Consider the following 13,733-nt stretch of genomic DNA (forward strand, 5'->3'; position numbering starts at 1 on the left):
TTGCACTCTCGCAAAAAAATGCCTCCTGTTCATCCAAGCGTGAACACATACCACACACAAATGGTACCTAATGATTTAGGATAAAACACTCTTTCATAAGATGTATAATAATTTACTGTACATAGATCATTTTAAAAATAATTAGCAATTTTCTAGGTGTAAACTTTTTTTGACTCACACGGTATATACGCAATACTGCCTCCAATTAAAATATGTACATAGTTATTATTCTAAATAGCCGTGCAGCCTACGGATATGATCATGGTGTCTTAAAGTATCGCCCTCTGTAGTTTCTCATTTCAATCAAATTCGATTTTTATTTTGTTGATCACATTTCTTCATTGCACACTTACAGTCAGGCGTGTACGCAGGATTTTTTCGAGGGGGGGGGGGGGGGGGGGGGGGTTAAAATTTGAAAATCACGCCAAAAAATTCGCAACGAGTCAGGCAGTCGCTGAATAAGCGGATTGGGGGGGGGGGGTAAGAGGACATTTTTTTTGGGGGGGGAGAGGTCTCAAAAATTTCGCAACGACTCAGCCAGCCGCTGAATAAGGGGGGGGGGGGGGAGGGGGGTAGGAAGAAAACATATATTTTGTGTGTCCCAAAATTTGAAAATTTGGCCGATCTATATTTCGTTTCGTTGGGGGGAGGGGGGGGGGGGGTAAGGTCACCTTTTTTGGTTCAACCATTACCACAATCTTTTTTTATTTAGAGAGACTGCAGAGAGACTAAGAGAGACTGGGAGAGAGAGAGAGAGAGAGAGAGAGAGAGAGAGTAACAATCATTTGACTTACGTGTATAATTCGATTGTAAATATCAATTACGCAATCCCCGTTTGCCCTTTTCATTCCCTTCAAGTTAAAAGTGTATACTCACGTTCTCGGATGAAGCACATAAAACAAACTTGATTACTTTTCTCATGTTATGCATTTACTGTGAGAAAAACGCAATATGTGCGAATTTGATGTACTTCAGTCGAAGCAACAGTCGTCGAGAAGGTTTAACCTAGAAATAGTAATGAACCGTTCTTAGATATACGCCTGTCGCCGCACAAAATACCGGTCATTTTTATGATTTTGTGCTGGAGTAGAGAGGACGCATGGTTTGACCATGGTTTGACAGACATCCATAGATTTATTTTCTTACATATTTAATCGAAAGTCTTCACCGGGAACAAAATGGTTGTGTGAAATCGTTTTTAGGGTCATATTGGAGCAGTATGTATTGTCTGAACGATAAAATTTCGGCGCGCCAATTCGGTAAGTTAATTTGCTAATTTAGTAAGTTCTGAAACAGACCTAATAATTATGACGGAAGGAGCTCGAGCAGAGATGAGAAAAATGGAATGGACTAGGTATAGAAAATAAATTAGTTTCTCTTCTCCAGGCAGGGCGCCTCGAAGCTCCTTTCTACTTTGCATTTGTACGGGAATATTGACAGATTGCAGCAGGATCCACATCATTTTTTTAATATAAACCATTACTGTATATAAAATACCTTGTTACCTTTTTTCTTTGCTTCATCCTTAACATTATATCTTCTCCAATTTATTTTCCACATTTCGGTTTTTGTTGATGAAAATGTACGTTCTTTAGCATTCGTCGCCTAAAGTCTACTTCCTCTAATTTGTGTCACGTGTATCAACTTCCAAACGAATTTTACATGACCATATTTTTATTCTGTTTTGTATGTACACATAGTATCTGGTCAGTGATATTCGGCAAAGATATACCAGCATGTTTGGACATGGCATCCGTCATTTTAACGTTTCAACCCTACTGAATGAGGACAGGGATGAATGGACTGTTATGATAGAAATAATTATATTCTGGGCTAATATAGCGCTAGATATTAGAAAATGTTCTTTTTTAGCAATAGAGTTGTGGAGCTGTGGAACAGTCTCCGAGATAACGTTGTGGCAGCTGGGTCGGTCAACTCATTTAAGAATAGACTTGATAGTCACTAATCAAAGAATGCAAGCCTTCTGTATGAGCCGGTCCAGGTGTTGTCTGCTGCTCATGTTAGCACGCAATCTCCTCCCTCCACAAATAGCAGTAACCATAGAAGAATCATGGATCGATTAACAGGCTTAAGGTGCGCTTATTGACCAACTTTTTACCTAGAATCAGGTTTCTCAAACGTCTTTCAGGCAATTTTTTAAGGTGATACACGCAAAGCCTTTTTCAAACGTATTTAGATATGGGCATATTGTAACGTCGAAAAAGGTGTGTTTTGAATGTGACATACAGCCAGAATCACGTTTCTGAGAGATGATAAACGCAAAGCTGTTTTGAACCCCACGTACAAATCGGACCTTCCCATGTTAATTTCCGGTTCGGAGGCTAGCGCGCGCCATGTGTTGTGTACAAGCATGTGTGTGTAGTTGACCTCCGAGAAACTGTCTGCTTCCCGGGTCAAACGGCGCAAAACAGCTGCGCAGAGACAAGGCCTTTATTTTGAATCGTGAAGAGACGATAAACGCGACATCCCGCAAATCAGTGGGGTTCGATAGTGGGTCCGATATATAGTGGCAAGACACGATAACCGCACCCTTAGACGTACAACATCGTGTATTAAAGTAAAGTAAAGTAAAGTAATAAATCGACGATGTGTCTAAGCGCTGTACCGATATGTTATCACATCAGTCATTCTGATACAGGCTTGCCCACTCACAATGAATGCACATTCTCCACTCCTAGGGGAGCATTCCAGCCAGGCTTTTTTAAAGTTTTTTATATTTTTTACAAACTCTCACAATGCTGTGCAAACTACATTTGACTTTCGTATTCTACCGGGTAACCATTTAAAGTGACTCGGTAACATTGTTGAAGGTTAAAGATGAAAAAAAACTGTGTAATTTTTTAATGAAATGTTACTTATTATATTCCTTCTAATGTACTTACCCTTTAACATGCAAAATATCCTGAAAAATTTGCAAAACACAAAGACATCTACAGTTTTCTTTGAAGGCGTCACTGTGCAACACCCTCTAATAGTAATTCTTCCAACCATTTTTGAACTTTCCCAACCGTTTTACCATGAAAATAATACATAAAACATTTTTTTTTTAAATCTTTCAACGCTTAAAATAATGTCTGTAATGGTATATAGAGCCAATTAAATTGAATTATAATAATATACTTGGGAGAATTAAGGAATCGATCAGATCAGTTTTTTCCAAGTTTGTATCATTAATAATGGCGGTTTCACTCAAACTTTCAAATTATCATTGTACATCTAGCTTATTGAAGTCACTACCTTAGCGTCATTTTCTCTCATCTAGTATTATCTAGTCCCTTTAAGGCAGGTCTGGGTTGAGATTATTCATTCCCATTCAGAATGACAACCGAGTAACGCCAAGTTATGAATAGGACAATTATTAATTTTTGACACATTGTACGACACTACATTATCTCCATGAAAGAATAATTATAATTAAAGCAGCAATCCATATTGTTAGCAACTGAAAAAGTTAATCTCCCCACATCGTGGGTGGACAATATTTAACTAAAAAGTTGCGCATTGACTGTTAGGATGTATAGATTTTTTTTATTTCGTCAATACACTCCTACACTGTGAAATTGTCTACATTTATTTCGTGTTGACGGCGTTCGTTGACAAAGGTGTATATTGGGATTATGTTGGATAAGGGTATGAGGAACTTCAAATAGGTGCAATCCTTCCCAAACCAGGTTGGGGGAGGGATGGGGCGTCGAATTAAAACGTATATGCACTCAGATTTGCAGCGTGATAGTGCGTATGGTGTGTGCGTGTGTGTATGCGAACATACATGTAATTCAACAACCATGTTTTTGATGTATAATTATGTTCACGAAATTGTTATTGATGTTTTTCCCTGTTTATTTGGAGGAATAAAATATGAACCAAAAACAAACAAAAAAGGATGCAAGTGTCATTTATCTTGAGTGTGTGGTCTGGAGTTCCATGCACTAAAGCCTCGTTCAGATCCATGTTCAGGTGGGCGTTTCACCAAACTTGTCATCAGCGACAAATGACAGTCTTTTTTATAAGCTATTCAAATCCTTGCTTTTGATCGGTTATCAACAGATTTGTCACTGATTTTTGTCATTTGTCATTGAAAAAAGGCTTTGTGAAACAGACCCCTGATCATGTCATGGTGCGGCATAACCGTGGCGTTTTTTTATGACTCGATGTATGGCGCAATCTTGACGCGTCACAATTCTGTATCTTGTAACGTAACATAGAAAAAAGTAATTACACGCAGGGTCTTTGTAGCTCGCTGTTGCCAATTATTTACACTAAAAAATCTATTTTTTTGCGGCGGTGATTCTCCACTTCACCGTGTCATATTTGAACGAACCTTAACGATGTGAACAAAATTAAATGCCTAATTCAGCACGTACTATCTATGTACACCAATTACACTCAGCAAATCAGGCAGGTTTGATTAATAGAAGAGACTTTCAGGCACTTTAAACAAACCAATTGAACTTATCAAAATCTCTATGTACAGCGGGTAATTATAGCGTGACATTTGATATTAGATCATTCAAATTGATAACATATTGCAAAATCAATCAAATATCAAATGTTGAATTTATCAAGTCAAACAAAGATGATTAAATGGCCCAAAACCACATTAGCCAAAAAGACATGATCCCCTAGCAAGCAGTCGGTATGAGTGAAGGTTCCATCTTAACTCTAGACAAATCATATAGACATTATGATCATCAGATTAACATGACGCCACCACCGTCATGGATGACATCGATTGGTCCAGGATCGAGAAGATAATGTTTGTCAAAACACTTTCTCTAATTTCAAGATATTCAAGGGCATGGCAACCTGAAGCTTTCAGTAAGTAAAAGCAATAAAAAACTCTGAAATGTTTTTTAAATTTGTGATGATCAGTAAACAGGCAAATGCAATATTGTCTGACTCTATAAGTGGCTTAAAGTGGACCACATACTGCAATTACATTCAGTGTCGTCTCCATGAATCTGGGGGGAGTGGGGTTGCAAAATTTCCCTCCAAAGAGGAGGAGAGAACAACTGCGCAGCCCAATACAGATTGTAAATAGAACACTGTGTCTGGGTTTTTTCGTGGGGTGGATCAGGAGGGGGGGGGGGGGTGTTCTGTTACTTAATCATCTCATATTTTGGAATATTCCAAACATCCACACAGAGGGAAATGAAAAAATAAGAAAAGAAGTTGTTTTTTCTTTTGGTCAGAAATATTTGGGAACCGTATCCCTTATAACAAAGTTCTATGGCGGTAACATTATCATCAATTTGATGAAAAAGGGGTATCTCTATCAACTTTATTCAACACAGCCATTCAAGAGATATCGCAGATAGGCTTCTTTCGTAGTAGAGACTGTGTGGTTATGGATGAAGAGAAACGAACCATTCTTGGTCGTTGGTTGGACACTCTCTTGCAAATGAACTTACATCACACTTAATTATCATGCAAATGAAGCCATTTGACAAAAGATGTCTTGAAGGTGCATTGATTTATTGATCGCAATTCTGTTTAACGTACGCATGTCATTGATGGGCCGTTTGAATGGGAGAGTGTGGCGAACTACAATTAATTTACCGATCAGGTTTAGTTGGAAAAAAAGAAGAACAGAAAAGAAAAGACGATACGTTGGTTCTGATTATTTGGCCAATAGTTTTTTTTTGTTTAAACACGGTATTTGCAGACAGACAACTGTTAAATGGGAGTTGGGGGGGGGCGTCATATTCCTACATCCCCACATTTCCTCTGACGACGCCCCTAATTTCAAGATTTGTGCTCCAGCAATTATGTACCCATTTATTTATTTTTAAATGAAAGAGCCGTGACCAGCATAAAATGATCAAGTTCGATCATATGTCAAGAGATACCTTGATGGTCCTATATAATTATGAAGCATAATAATCAATCAGCGAAGATGATTAGCTACTAGGGGGTATTGGGGGCACATGCCTCCCACCCCCCTCTCCCCTCTACATGAAATTACACCCAACAAAATCGAGGGAAAGGGAGAGACAGAGAAAGAATGAAAGGAGAGGGTGAAAAGATGATAAGACCCCTCCGGCTAATCGGTAGCCTTGTCATTGATCTTTTGATTTAATAGCGCGATTAAACTAGTGCCCTCCTCCCTCCTACATGACAATGTCCCTTCAATGGCTGGACTATATTATGCACTGCGCCGGTATATTGTTGTGACAGTGATTGCGTCCGCACTGGCGTGAATGATCATGATCATGATAGATGATGTGCTGCTCAATTTTATTTGACATTAATCACTTGATCTATATAGGAATTGAAATTGTTATGGATGTCAAGTTCATGCCCATTGTCGGAGTTTCAACCACTACGGGAATCAAGAAAATCAAATACACTTTAATTTATTTTGCTAGCTGATCGAGCTGCTCATGATTACCCACGCGTTTGCAATATTTGATCTCGCTGGTATATACCATTAGCGAGCTAATTGCCAACACTTTCAGTATACCGGTCCATCGCAAATCCGCAGCCAATTTACTCCAGTGTGCAAATAGCTTTAACATTTGTGATAACGATTGAGACATGATAATGTTGTGATCGACAAACAGAAGAGAATGGTAGGAAATGTGTAACTCAAATCGAAGCTCATATCTCTTTTTGCAATGGCGCTAAACACATCGTTAGGAGCAACGAAAATATCCCCATCAGTGCAAAATACTGGCAAAGGAACACAGGAGGAAGGTGAGAAATTCAAAAAAGACCCGTTCAAAAATATAAGATTTTATTTATGTATTCGTTCTTTTTGTCTTCTAGAAAGCATATGGTGCTGAAGCCGCCTGTTTCCCGCCCGTTTCGAAGTAAATTTGGTAAAACATGATGTAAAGTTTGAAATACAGAACTGATCTTGATATTATTTATTTTTAAGAAACATTTCACATGGACACTTAACTGCATCAACTCGTAGCAAGTGAATGCAATAGTTCCTCACTGTTTAGCATTTTAGGTACTGAGGAAGAGATGAAGAGGACTACCTTTCTTATGCCGAGCGCCTGACAGCTGCTTGACTCCTCTCCTATTCTATTGCTTTATATGCTGCATTTGGTCATCATTTTTGATTGATTTGCTCGTCAATCTATTTGCAGAAGGGACACTGAACTTCCTAGACAAATTTTGTTGGAATTCCTGAATGTGCTGCATCATATTCTGTGAAACAAGTTTTTGAACATTTCTGTTTTGGGATTCAAGTTGGTGTCCATTTTCTTCTACATACAGGTCAATCTTATATAGTAAGCCGTGCTACATGTAGCTAGCCCACAGTGCTAACTTTTACAATGGTAGTTGAGTCTTGAATGGACAATGGCATCCATTCATGTTCTCTTGGTAATCCTTGGCCTCCTGTTCAGCGATGAGCAGGCTAATCATTAATGCTTTGTGAAAAGCTTTACTGAATTACACCATCATGCTTCCACTGTGAGTCAATATGTTGGCTGAAGAATACCATACTACAGACGAATAGACTGCACCTTTCAAGTACAACTGGTGACATATTGTGTGGTGACATTGAACCAAATCTAGGTCCAACCGTTAAGGCTGTTCAGGACCAGATGCACAATTTTAATTACAATGTTCAACAGACTGACACTGTCAGTTTAGAGAACAAATTCAGATATGATAGGAAAACATTGCATGATTTAAACATTTCTCGTCTCCGAGTAGATGGGTCTGTCTGGAAAACAATTAATGACCTTGATATATGCTCAAAACCTCGGACCAAAAGAGGATATTAGGGAGGAAAACATCGTGACCAGATGTCTATCCCAGAAGTTGACATAAACTGTAAAGATACACTATCAAACTTTGCATTATGAAACGCAAGATCGATAAAGCTCAAAGTTCCAATGTTATGTGATTTGGTTATTGATGATCATATTGACATTTTGGCCGTAACAGAAACATGGCTTTCAAGTGATGATCGCGATGATCCATCCCTTGCTGATTTGACATCAACTCTCCTTAGCCATAAGTGGTATCACAATCCATGCAATGGTCGTCAAGGGGGTGGTGTTGGTGTGTGTATTAGGAAAGGCTTCAAAATTCATAGGTATCCTGACAAGTCATACTCTTCTTTTGAATACCTTGATCTACTGCTTACAGCACAGCACCATCTGCCTTTGAGATTGGTTACAGTTTACCGCCCACAGCGTTCTAGTTCTGGCAACCTAACTGATCAAACTTTCTTTATAGAATTTGCGTCTTTTCGGAACAAGTAATAACATTTAAGCATCGTGTGTTGATTGTTGGGGATTTTAACTTTCATGTTGATGATGCGACATACCTTGTAGCTGCAGAACTTTCATTTGATAAACCTACTATTGCTAATGGCGCATAAATCTATCCGACACCATGGCCCTGACGTATGGAATAATCTCCCAACTACTGTTAAATCATGTACTGCAATATATATTTTCAAGGCTGCCATGAAATGTTAATTACTACCAGCATACAAGTCATAATTCAATAAGCGCTCCAAACACATGCACTCGCACACACACACACACACACACACACACTAACACCATGCACATACACAAACAAAAAAACAAAAAAACTCTTACATAATATACACAATTAAATTTGACGCATCATTGTCGACCCTGTAATCATTTTTCTAAGAAAATAACACATTTTCCAGTTTTCTTTCCAATATGCCAAAAGTATTTCTTCCTTTAATTTTATTTTAAAAGGAATGGATGGATCAGTAGGTGCGTCGAGAAAGATATCGATGGAACAAACGTGAGATGCAGAGACCTCGATAGAGAGTTACAATGTGTGCAGAAGACTAGGATTACGACCTGAATGACATCATTAGTCCTTGTCAGAACTTTACCTGTTTTTTTAAACGATATATCTATACGAATTCCTAGTAGTGTTCTTTGCAGAAGTTCTAAATATCTGCATGTTTTTATGATTTACAGAAAAAGTGGAAGGCGTACGTCAGTTACATATTCATTGGGATGAACGCGAGTTGCAGAGACATCGTAGGAGGACCATGTCGTGTGCAGAAGATCAGGATTAGCATGATCTCAATAAGATCATTGCTCTTTCTAATATTTTCTAAGAATAAGATCTCATAATAGTGTTCTTTACAGTAAACACATCTTCATCTTTATATTTTACAGAAATGGCTGGAGTAAAAGGCGTACGCCATGAAAAATATCGAGAGGACGGGCGCGAATTACAGAGACCTCGAAGAAGGACCAAATCGTCTGGTGAAGACCAGGAACTGGGTGGAATGAACGCCTACATCCTGATCGGTTCCGCGATCCAGAACACTGGAGCCCACGGTATTCCGAACATCGCCCGAGCTAATTCTATGTCCAAACGAATCTTCTGGTCGGTCCTCTTTGTGGGTGCTATGGCAGTATTCTTCTGGCAGATGGTGATGATCATCGATGCCTACACCGATTACGAGGTCATTACGAGCTTGGACGTGCTCTACGCGAGCAAAATAGGATTTCCTGCGATCACCGTCTGTAATTTGAACTCGTACGCCAGCTCGAAGGCAAGTGTTTTCTCCAAGGAGTTTGCTGAAGCTGTGGGCGTGACTTACAATGCCAATGGAAACGATGGGGTTAATGCGACGTCAGTAGTTCCAGGTCCTACCGGGACGGCAACACAAGCATCCTCAACAGAAAGGGTACGTGGCTTACATTTTGATTGACCTCTTTGGTCGACAAATAATCTTGTTGCTTCCACGCCATAATGACGCACCAAACTCGTATTCTGCATAATATTTTCTCTTATTTTGCCGTACAAAATTATTTTGTATCATCAACCCTTTTCATGGAAGAAACTTTTTACTTCAGCCTCGTCCTCAGAAATACAAGGTAGAAAACCCACTACACCTGCTCAAAATTAAATACACCCACACCCACCCACCACCTATCCAACACACACACCTGCACACGCACACACACACACACACACACACACACACACACAAGTTTCTAGACTAGAAAAAGGTGCGTAATTATTATGACCGATAAACAATCACATTTCCCCCTTCAAATTAGCATATCTGATATTATCTTAATGCTACGATTTGATCAGATATCTGAAAACAATATACCTTTTTTAAAAGCTACGGTTAATTTTGAAAATTGATGGTCGGTATTTATTTTTCCAAATGACATGTAAAAAACAGTAAATAAAAAAAATAAAAGTACATATAAAATCAAGAATATAATGAATGGCAGGATAGCCCACTAAGCTTTGTTAACATAACAAAACTGTTTTCCCTGGCATATCTCTATACTCTGATTCATTTTTTAATGGCCAATTATGCCGAATGTGTTGGAAACATGCACGAGCAGACGCCAAGCCTTTGCGAAGTGAAGGTCGATCACCCGTAATTGATAGATCAAAGTAGCCCTGTAAATCTGATGATTATATGCTTGACCCCGACATGATCAAGATGAAGTGGTCACTCAGATTACCGGATTTACCTGCAACTAAACGACACCTTACCGGTCAGGGTAAGGGCAGTTAGTAATATATCTGAAATAACCAATTTAATGGAAGAGCATTTATATTATATATGATTGATCGAATCTATTTCCCATTTTTTGCGAGGAGAAAGAGGAACATTAGTTCGTGGCTAATGCTAATTAATTCGGATTTGCGTATCTATGTAAATGGGTTCAAAGTAAGGGCGGAATTAAACGAGACAACCCATGTGGCCGAAGACCTACGTTGGGGTACTTTGGGAGACGTAGGCCCCCCCCCCCTCACAATTTGGAAATGCGGTCACAATATTGTCACTACAGGTGGGAATCGTGCAACACCTTGCGGCTGGGATCTTTGGCTATTGCATTGATGGTATTGCCACTAAGACTTTGGTAACCTTGCAAACAGAACACTAATTTACACAAATAATTAGTTGAATAAACCTTTATTAATGTAAACTATTCCTAACAATGGTTACAAGAGAAAATATAAATAAATTACAAACATATGGGACTTGAACAGAAGAATAATATAATTCACTGATTAATGTAGATCCTTAGCTATGTCTTTAGTTTGTGTATCTCCTGTTTCTGGAGTGTCCTGTCGACGACCTGTCTGTCTGACGTCAACCCTTGTCGCTGGATAGACCTGGACCACTGGTACCATCCTGTCAGCCTAATTCCAGTTACAGTACAGCAACATACATCCTTACCACCCTGCCAAATTAGATATAAATATAAATGATTTCTAGTAATTTGTTCAATCTATAATTACATCTTTATTCTTAAAGCCTCTCTTTAGTGTTAGGTGCCCAAAATTGTTTTAATGGCAAACATTCATTTCAATTGTAGAATTTAGGTCAAGAAGATGTCATTTCAGTACTAACACTGACTTCTGCAAGGTTTTTCGAAATAAATGTGTTTGAAGACGAATATTGATGAAAGAGTACAAAAATATAGGTTTTCTGTGTACAACATAAAGCACGAGTTTTGTATTCTCTTATCATTATTCGTCTTCAAACAGATTTGTTTTGAAAATCCTTGCAGACTTGAGTGTATAATATGACATCCTCTTTCACATCATTACACTATTTAAGTGATTTTTTTTTACATCAGATTTGTTAGCGAATCTGGGATTCCCAACACTTTGAAGGGGCTTTAACATTATATTAATACAATATAAGAAGCTCTTGACATGTTACATATACACTTCGCAATCTGGTGTACTTGGCATTCATTATTAATAAAGACTTCTTCCAAAAATCAGTTACATTCACAAGGTCCACTTTGTCATGATTTTAGAGCGTTCTCTTTTTCTGAATCTTCAATGTGATATTACCACAAACACTCTTAATTAATTAATGCGCTAATATTCTACTCCACTTATTTCAAGCATATCAAAATAATTTCTGCATGTATATTATAACGCAATAATAATACGTGACTTATAGACATAAGTAAAATTAAACACAAATGAGTGCTCACAACTTCTAGTTGGTGTTTAAAGATTTACACTGATTCCAAATTGTCCAATTTCATGGAATCACAAGACCTGGACTATCAGGTTGTCCTCTACAACACCTATGTCATATTTACCGAGAGCTGAATTTAGTTTAGTGAATTTGTGACGAACAGCTCGTAATACTTGGTACAGTACTCAAACAAGTAGTTTCTCCTTCAAATTTCAACAGCTTCTGAATTGGAATTGACAGTCTAGTTGTATTTATAATAATTTCCCCCATAGACCCAATTGTCACGATTTTGGGTGACTAATATTCTTAGAAATAGTTTGGAAGTCTACGCCCCCTCCACATTTTATTGGCTTGTGCCTGGTCACTCATTTTGCAACTTGCACCTGATTGGTTGAAATAATTCTACTTCCTACCAGCCGGAAGGACCATGTAAAAACAAAATTGTGTTTCTTCTTGGAAATGTCTGACCGGTGGATGTTTACATTTCTCCCCATTCATCGTTTCCCTTCACCTTTTATGAGCATAAGGCTTCTTTTCCAGGGATAATCCCAAGAACTCTGCCTTTCAACTAATGTGACGTTTGACCAGCGACTCACTTTTCATTATTTACTTGGAAAACTTTTACCGGAGGTTTTCCTCTTCCTTCCAATGAAACTATGCATTGTTTTGGAATGTTTTGTCCCAAGACAGTCCTAACAACAAAAAACATACATAAGTGTACATGACATAATTGATTCATAATGACATGCCTTTGCATATCATGCAATAAATAGCCCTATTACATGATACATACAAACATTCAAAGTTTTTTTCTTGATTTTTTTTTTTTTTCCTTGTGTGCAAATGGTCACTAAAAACTGTATTAATAATATTTTAATATTTATACATTTTTAAAAGTTGTTTTTATGTTTATGAAAAAATTCGATGAAGAACGAGACAATCTTGGAATGCATTGTTATCATGACAAACAATATTGTTCTTCAAAAACTATATAAAAATGTAAAATATGATATCTTTGGTGTCATGTACTCTCAAGTAGTTTGTAGTCAAGTGAGAATACTTCGATTGCATTTTGAATTCTTTTAGAAGCAGGCAAATTATTATGCTTGGTTTCTCTGTTTTCACTGGTCCATGCATCCATTAATTAAAAAGAAAATAATCTTGTATACTGTTTAATAATTTATTTTCATAACTATTTAATCATAAGAATATAATCAACCAATACATTGAGATAAAGAAAAGAACTGAGGATATTTTACATTCTTCTGAGTCAATTTGACCATTTCAGAAAGGCAATTACACCTCAAATCGCATTGCCATTCATCTGTGAAATGAGAAATATCGCATTGCTGTCGGCAATATTTGCAAATGCCATTTTCTTGACAAAACACGTGTCATGTAGGCAATGTATTCCTGTCGAAAGTAAAGAAAATGATATTATGAACGTTTAAGGTTGGGCTGGGTATGAATCAGAAAGGATCTTCGCCATTTTCTCCTTTGCTAATGAAATAGCTAAACTTAATATTAAGATCTTGGCAACAAACCATTAGTGTGTTTTATGTGTGCATCGGGAATTCGTTAGAAGGTCACCATAGCATGTGCGCATCTATACTGAGTAGCATGCACAAAAGCCCTAAAATTCGTTTCTAAATTAGGAGGTCGGTATAATAGTTGTATGCGTTCAATACGAGAAATCTCTATTTCGAAAACTTTTATGAAATTCACTTTTTATATTACCTTCTTGAAAATTTCATGGATATCACAAATCGCAAAATTGTGT

General features: G+C 37.7%; 1 protein-coding gene and 1 long non-coding RNA gene across 2 annotated transcripts; one reads left to right on the plus strand and one right to left on the minus strand.

Moving 5' to 3' along the window:
- The first annotated feature begins 6,162 nt into the window (after positions 1-6,162).
- On the plus strand, positions 6,163-11,751 carry LOC115920552 (degenerin mec-4-like). The gene is made up of 2 exons (XM_030976458.1): positions 6,163-6,717; positions 9,156-11,751. Exons 1-2 carry the CDS (start codon positions 6,639-6,641, stop codon positions 9,695-9,697), a joined length of 621 nt encoding a protein of 206 aa, XP_030832318.1. The 5' UTR covers positions 6,163-6,638; the 3' UTR covers positions 9,698-11,751.
- LOC115920553 lies at positions 9,857-12,404 on the minus strand. Its single transcript, XR_004062391.1, has 3 exons — positions 11,967-12,404; positions 9,966-11,198; positions 9,857-9,935 (listed from the first exon to the last, which is right to left on the minus strand). It is a non-coding gene; the product is annotated as an uncharacterized LOC115920553 (long non-coding RNA).
- Positions 12,405-13,733: the final 1,329 nt, after the last annotated feature.

Source organism: Strongylocentrotus purpuratus, unplaced genomic scaffold, assembly GCF_000002235.5.
Source record: "Strongylocentrotus purpuratus isolate Spur 01 unplaced genomic scaffold, Spur_5.0 spur5_scaffold_9, whole genome shotgun sequence".
In the NCBI taxonomy this organism is placed as follows: domain Eukaryota; kingdom Metazoa; phylum Echinodermata; class Echinoidea; order Camarodonta; family Strongylocentrotidae; genus Strongylocentrotus; species Strongylocentrotus purpuratus.

Coding starts and splice junctions, on each gene's coding strand:
- LOC115920552 (XM_030976458.1), top strand. CDS start 6,639: ATGGCGCTAAACACATCGTTAGGAGCAACGAAAATATCCCCATCAGTG. Junction 6,718..9,155: donor CAAAGGAACACAGGAGGAAG/GTGAGAAATTCA, acceptor TATATTTTACAG/AAATGGCTGGAGTAAAAGGC.